Source organism: Mus pahari, chromosome 3 (assembly GCF_900095145.1).
Source record: "Mus pahari chromosome 3, PAHARI_EIJ_v1.1, whole genome shotgun sequence".
Lineage (NCBI taxonomy): Eukaryota > Metazoa > Chordata > Mammalia > Rodentia > Muridae > Mus > Mus pahari.
The window spans coordinates 75,880,124-75,887,270 of NC_034592.1; the positions used below are offsets into that span (position 1 = coordinate 75,880,124).

The 7,147-nt window shown below is 40.0% G+C and overlaps 1 protein-coding gene across 1 annotated transcript in view; it reads left to right on the forward strand.

Moving 5' to 3' along the window:
• Nucleotides 1-6,967, forward strand: part of Nup160 (nucleoporin 160) — a 59,946-nt gene extending 52,979 nt beyond the window's left edge. The window contains exons 33-36 of the mRNA XM_021192749.2: nt 2,421-2,499; nt 2,857-2,982; nt 3,182-3,286; nt 5,406-6,967. Coding sequence (XP_021048408.1) covers nt 2,421-2,499; nt 2,857-2,982; nt 3,182-3,286; nt 5,406-5,495 — 400 coding nt within the window. The 3' untranslated portion in view covers nt 5,496-6,967. The remainder of the gene's footprint in view (nt 1-2,420; nt 2,500-2,856; nt 2,983-3,181; nt 3,287-5,405) is intronic.
• Nucleotides 6,968-7,147: the final 180 nt, after the last annotated feature.

The following is a 7,147-nucleotide window of genomic DNA, read 5'->3' on the forward strand; positions in this document are numbered from 1 at the left end:
AAAAAAAAAAAAAGAAGTGGAAGACAAAGGAGAATTCACTGGCTTAAATGCTTTGATTCTCAATCATCTCTAACAATTTATCTTAAATTCCACATATAGTACTGAGGACTTAACATTATACAGTGAGCTCATAATTAGAATAATGAGTATATTTCATGCAACAGTATCTACTATCATTGCTTAAAAACTTAGCAACAATGGGTAAAATGTTTCCCAGTTAATACAACAGTTTATCTTTGACTATGAGGTTTATCTATTAGTCTGTTGTCTGTTCCCATGAAGAGGTACTGGACAGGTTAGCTTTTTAGAGAAAGAGGTTTACTTTGCTCACAGTTTTATAAGCTAAATGTCCAAGAACACATGGCCCATTATTTTGACCTCCAGTAAGACCTATCTGTGCTCCTATATCATAGTGTATTGCAGTGTGGTAGGAATGTACAAAGCATAATATGGTCCAGGAAGGCAGAGGGCAGTTCAGCTTCCACTGTCACTCACACCTGCTCACTCTCCTGAGAGCCGTCTTAATCTCTTCACAGTAGACGGCACCCTCCTTGACCCAAGCACCCCCACTGGGTCCCACTTCTCAAAAGCTCCTTCCTCTCCCAATGCTACCACATGGGGGGGGTCAAACGTCCAATATATGATTCACATGTGGGCTATACAAGATCATCTATAGCAAAATGATTTGAATGGTAGCTTCTTTAAAATGTCAATTACTTGGTCTTAAGTCAGATTATCTGGGGCCAGGAACCAGAATTCCACATTTTGACAAACTTCTGTTTTTGTTGTTGTTTTGTTTGTTGGGGGTGGAGGGGAATTGTTCTGTCTGTTTGTTGAGACAGGGTATCATTGTAGCCCTGGCTAAATAACCTAAAACTCACTGTAAACTAGGCTGGACTTGAATTTACTATGCAAACCACACTGGGTTTGAACTCAGAAATCCGCCAGTCTCCACCTCCAGATATGGGGATTAAAAGTGTGTAACACTTTAATCCCAGTACTTGGGAGGCAGAGGCAGGCGGATTTCTGAATTCAAGGCCAGCCTGGTCTACAGAATGAGTTCCAGGACAGCCAGGGCTACACAGAGAAACCCTGTCTCGGGGGGGGGAAAAAAGGTGTTTACCACTAGGCCAAGTTGTTTTAATGCTTCATGAGCAGGTATGAATGACAGTGGAGGCTGAATTGCCTTCTGGCTTCCTGTCTGATGATAAGACTATATTATGCTCTGTACGTTCCCACCACACTGCAATAAGCTATGATATAGTAGCACAGCTTCATTAATTGATATGTTCTTCATCATTCCAATTTTAGTATATATGCTGCTGACACAAGTGCTTCTGATTGGGTTAGGTGTGCGCTTGTTTGAAAATGATATCTGAAGCACTTTCAGTGGGATAAAGGAAGAGAATCTAAAAATTATTAGTAGTAAAATTGGTTAGACATTTGTAATTAGAGAATTTGGAAGGCTGAGGAGAGGATTACTGTGAGTCGAGGGCCAGCCTGGTCTATATATAGCAAAATGCTGTCGTTTCCCACCCCTCCCCCAAAAAAAGTGGAAAAGCAGTAGTTCAGTTGATAGAGTGCCTGGCATGTGGGAAGCACTGAGTTCAAGTACTGCATAAAGTAGATGTGGTCCACATGTAGTGTCAGCCTGTGCTACATGAAACCCTGCCATAAAAAAGGAAAAGAAAATAGAGAAAAGTAGCTAAAGTGGGAAAAGTAAAACTGAAATTACATCAGAACAGAGGAGGCATCCTCACTGTAATAAAGTACAGAGGACCCAGGCATGCTGGCCTGTGCCTTTAATCCCAACACTTGGGAGGCAGAGGCAGATGGATCTCTGAGTTTGAGGCCAGCCTTGTCTACAGAGTTCCAGGACAGCCAGGACTATACAGAAAAATCTTCTAAATAAATAAGTTGCAGCATTCTCATTGACTTACTGCTGTGAACAGACACTATGACCAAGGCAATTCTGATAAGGACAACATTTAATTGGTGCTAGCTTACAGGTTCAGAGGTTCAGTCCATTATCATCATGGTGGGAGGATGGCAGCATCCAGGCCTGCATGGTGTAGGAAGAGCTGAAAGTTCTACATCTTGTTCAGAAGGCAAACAGGAGAAGACTGACTTCCAGGCAGCTAGGATGAGGGTCTTAAAGCTCACACCCACAGTGACACACCTACTCCAACAGAGCCATACCTCTTAATAGTGCTACTCCCTGAGCTGAGCATATTCAAACCATTACACTCGTTTAATAAAGCGTGCAAGCTGAGGGTGCTTTCCACCACCTGGAGCTGCATACAGTGCTGGTAGCACTTTTGCATTTCATTATTTCTGAGAGTTAATGCATATATCCTCCACTTCAGTGCTCAGCGTTCCTGAGAAAACATGTTGACATTACTAATGTACAATTGAAATAGGGACAAGTTAAAACATGTCTTAAATCACAAAACAGAAGAGAAAAGCCACTTAATAGACAATATTACAGTGTGCCTGGAGGTAACTGGGCTCATGAGAATTTACAGATCTATCCCTAAGGAACATATGAATAAGCTCAGGTGCTCACTCACATTAAGAACCTTTTTTAAATTGGTTGGTCTGAGGCAGGACTGTTTAGCCCTGCCTGCCTGGATGTGTACTGTATAAGTTGAAATACAATTGTATTGGAAAAGTTAATAGGAAAACCTGATTAATTTGTTGATGTATAGAAACAATCAACATATGTTTTGGTAATGCATTTAAGTTGTTTGTGGACTTGTTTTCTTGGATAATTTCCAAAACATTCTAGAAGGCAACACTGTTAGGTTCTCTATTTCCAGTTGGGGTAGGCATGCTTATAATTGTTGCTTTTTACAGAAGGTTGATGCTGCCGAGTTGCTTCGTCTTTACCTGAACTATGACCTTTTAGAAGAAGCTGTGGATTTGGTCTCTGAATATGTAGATGCTGTATTGGGAAAAGGACATCAGTACTTTGGAATTGAGGTAGATTCATATGAATCATGTGACCCAGGAATTGAATTCAGTTACCAGGTAGCAAATGCCTTTGCTATCTCACCAGCCCCACATAATTTCATAATGGTGGCAAGGGGGTGGAGTTTAAAGTGTTTCATGTATAGAGTCCTGCAAAGACAACTACCTAGAAGAAATGGTGTCATTTTAATCACTAGACATTGTCTTTCAGTTTCCACTGTCAGCAACAGCCCCAATGGTATGGCTTCCATACTCTTCTATTGACCAGCTTCTCCAGGCCCTGGGAGAGAACAGTGCCAACAGTCACAACATTATAGTAAGTAAACCCTTGGTTATCCTCAACTATCTCTACTGGCAAGCCCACCCTAGACCATGATTATCGTGTCTCTAGGAGAGGGAGGACAAAGTCATTTATTGCCCATAATGTGCTGTACCCCCACCCCTTTGTAAATAAAGGTCTAAGCAACCATGTCCAAAAGTATTAAGAAGGAATTATGTGGGCTTCAATTGCACAGAAACAATGACCTAGACTCTTGAAAAGATTGTTTATCAGGGCAGACAGACACTACAGGATGAATTACAGTGTGATACACCCTCACTATACTGAGTGACCTCTGTACACAACAAGGTGTTCCAGAACCCATACTAGCTACTACTTACCCTAAAAAGTAAATAAATGAATAAAATAAAACAGTAATATTTTCTTGCTCAATCATTATAAGGATGGCCTTTTTGTTTACTAAAGTTCTCCTAATTCTATCAACTAAAACTCATAAAATATGATTATAAACTCTTATTACAGTAGCACATACCTAAATCCTAGCTACTGAGGCTTAGGCAAGAAGTCAGTCCCTTGATTTTAGCAGTTCAGGGTCAACCTGGGCAGCATAAGAAGATGGCTTCTTAGCAAAGAAAGAGTGAAACATTCATTTAGAGTATAAGCTTTTTGTTTTGCTTTTTGTCAGAATCTCCTTTTGTTTTCAGTGCTACTTTGAATATGGTAGATGTTATGTTCTAGCTACTCTCATGTTTATGATTTCCCACCCTTATGCTTCCCTAGAGCTGGGGTATAGGCATGTGGCACCATACCCAGACCTAAGCTGTTTTTAAAGTGTTGATTAAGCAAGGAAAAAGAGAAGATATCCCTAAATGTTAGTTACTATCAGTTGGATCTATCAATTTTAAATAAGTACAATAGATATTAGTCCTATATTTTACTAAGGAGCTAATGAACTAGTTAAATCAGTTGCAGTGTCTCATTCTGGGAAAAGAACTAGTTAATTCTTTCATTAAAAATTCTGGCATGGGGATGGAGAGGTGGCTCAACAGTTAAGAGCACCAGCTGTTCTTCCAGAGGACCTGGATTCATTTCCCAGCACCCACATGGTAGCTCACAACTGTCTGTAACTCCAGTTTCAGGGGATCTGATAGTCTCACACACATACATATAGGCAAAACACCAATGTAAGTGTAATAACAAACTGTTTAAAATAAATAGAAATAAATAATTCATTTAAAATAAAATAAAAATCAGTAAATTCTGGTGTTGAGGGGTGGCTCACACCTTTAATTCCAGCACTTGAGAGGCAGAAGCAGTCAGATCTCTGAGTTTGAGGCCACCTTGGTCTACATAATGAGTTCCAGAACAGCCAGGGCTATGTAGTAAGACCCTGTCTCAAAAAGGTGGGAAAAAAAATACTGGTGTGGCCTATTGTGGTAGAGCACAATAATAGACTAAGGAAGAAGAAGAGGCAAGAAGATGGTAAGTCTGAGCTCAAGCTTTCATGAGCAAGGCATTGTGGTGCACAGCTTTAACCTTAGGGGTTGTCTGTGAGTAAGGCCAGCCAGGGTTAGACACTGAGACCTTGTCTCACAGCAAAACAAAAACCAGTGTGCTTGCACTTGCCTCCCATTGAGGTCTTGTCTCTAAATAAATGAATACATACACATGGAAATTACGTACAAACATACAGTGGTATAACTGAGTTGGAAATATTGCTCAATAGTAAAGCCATTCCCTAGTATACATAAGTGTGTGAGTTCTACAAGCACATAAAACTGTGGTTTGCAGCTGGGTGTGATAACCACTGGGAGGCAGAGGCAAACAGATCTCCTGAGTTCAAGACCAGCCTTACCTACAGAGTTCCAAGACAACCAGAACAAGACTACATAAAGAAGCCCTGTCTTGAAAAATAAACAACAGCCACAAAAAAAAAGTGTGGTTTGAATATTTAGAAAATGTATTACAAAAACAGGAATGATGGTTACATATAACACAGAAGGGTCAGTTCTGTGTAAAATCTTAGACCAGATTCCTGTTCTGAATGGTAAATAATGAAGCAGAGCAGCCAACATCACTTGTAGATAGTCTGGTTGGTGAAGTCAGAGTGATTTGGTCTTCACTGTTGTATATAATGACTTCTTTTCCCTTACAGCTTTCCCAGAAAATTCTTGACAAGCTAGAAGACTACCAGCAAAAAGTTGACAAGGCAACGCGAGATTTACTGTACCGTCGGGACTTGTGATCTGGATAGCTGCTCAGCTTTGTAACCTTGGTGCCTCTTAGGGCTTAGGACTACTCTGCAGAAACCCTGTCCGCAAGGCCAGTTTCTATAACTGTAAACGATGTGTGTGGCACCTGAGTCTGCATCCTTCACACACAGAGAGCAACGGCAGGACCGACCCTGTGCTTGCTTGTGGTGCTAACACGGTTTCTGGTTTGCAAACTTCGTCTCTAACAGCTGCTTTTGTATATGATTCTCAACCTTTTTTCAGAGTTTATATTTTTTTAAACTACCGAAGACATCCTTTATCTGCAAACAAAAACTCACCTTCACTTTCCGTAATAGCTAATGGTTGTTGGTTTGTTACAGCTGACCACCAAATTGTCACTGCGTGTCCTTTCATTTTTCCTTACCTTTTTTATATTTCAGTGGATTTGTTTTGGTCCAGAACTAACATCTATTTTCTGTACTGCAAACAAAGGCTAGTGGTTTTACATGCTCCTTTCATTATTTATTATAGTTTTTCATATGACCTTTAATAAGGTATTAGGTAATATGCATAGATTGAGCATAAATTATGACCAGCTTTTTAAGGAAATATATATTTTGAATCTGGCTCTAAGGCTAAAGTTGAAAAAAACTAGTGTCCATCTATAAAAGAAACAAATTTTCATTTTTCAAATTGTATTAATTTATGTGATTTATAATAATCAAGCTGGACTTGATCATACAGTTAGTGTGATAATATATTGGACCAAAATAGGATTTACCGGTCAGAATCAGAAACATTCATGCATACAAACTTTGGGAAAGGTGAAAAATAATAAAAATATCCTTTGATTTTATTCTGTATATTAAGATTTATCTTTTAAGGAAACAGTCTCTATACTATTTGTTTGAATGAATGCCCTTCAACATCTGTGGGTTTTTTTATAAACTTTAGAACTTATACTGTTAACATCCTATTTGTGTTACATAGTTTATAGCTCTCCAGTGCTTAACATGACACACTATGGATTGGCCCTTACCCTCGCAGCTTTCTAAACTTGTGGTTTTCCACTACAACGTAAAAGTCACTGGCCTATATTCAACCACACTCAGTCGTAGTCTGAAAATTAGCAAACCCTGCTTCTGCCATATCTGAAGAGCAACAAGTGGTGCTGCCTCGCAGTTCACATAGCACTGCCTTGCAGTTCTCATGGCCTTTCCTGTGTTAACCGCCATGTCAAAGCCAGTCTCACCTCCCCTTTAGTCGACCCGTCTCATTTTGCCCAGGCAGAGCAAAGGGGTTTGTGTTCTCACTTCAGTGTGTTTGCCGCCGTGGCTCTGTGCTTGTGTTTACTGCACCCTGTGAGATCTTACTAGTCCACAGGGATTAGACCGTGGCTTTTTTTGTTCTGTTGTTTGTTTTTTCTCTGTCAGAAACTTTAAAGGCTCTCTGAGAGTCTAGAGGAATGGCTCAGTGGTTACACAGGCTTGCCATTCTTCCAGAGAACCTGAGTGTGAGTCCTGGGCAGCTCACAGTCACTGTAACACCAGCTCCAGGGGCTCTGACACCCTCGTCTAAACGCCACTGATACCTGCACTCATGTACACACAGAAACACATAACTTAAAATAATATAAAAGTTGTTGTTGTTGCTGTCTTTTTTTGGTTTTTTTTTTTTTTTTTTT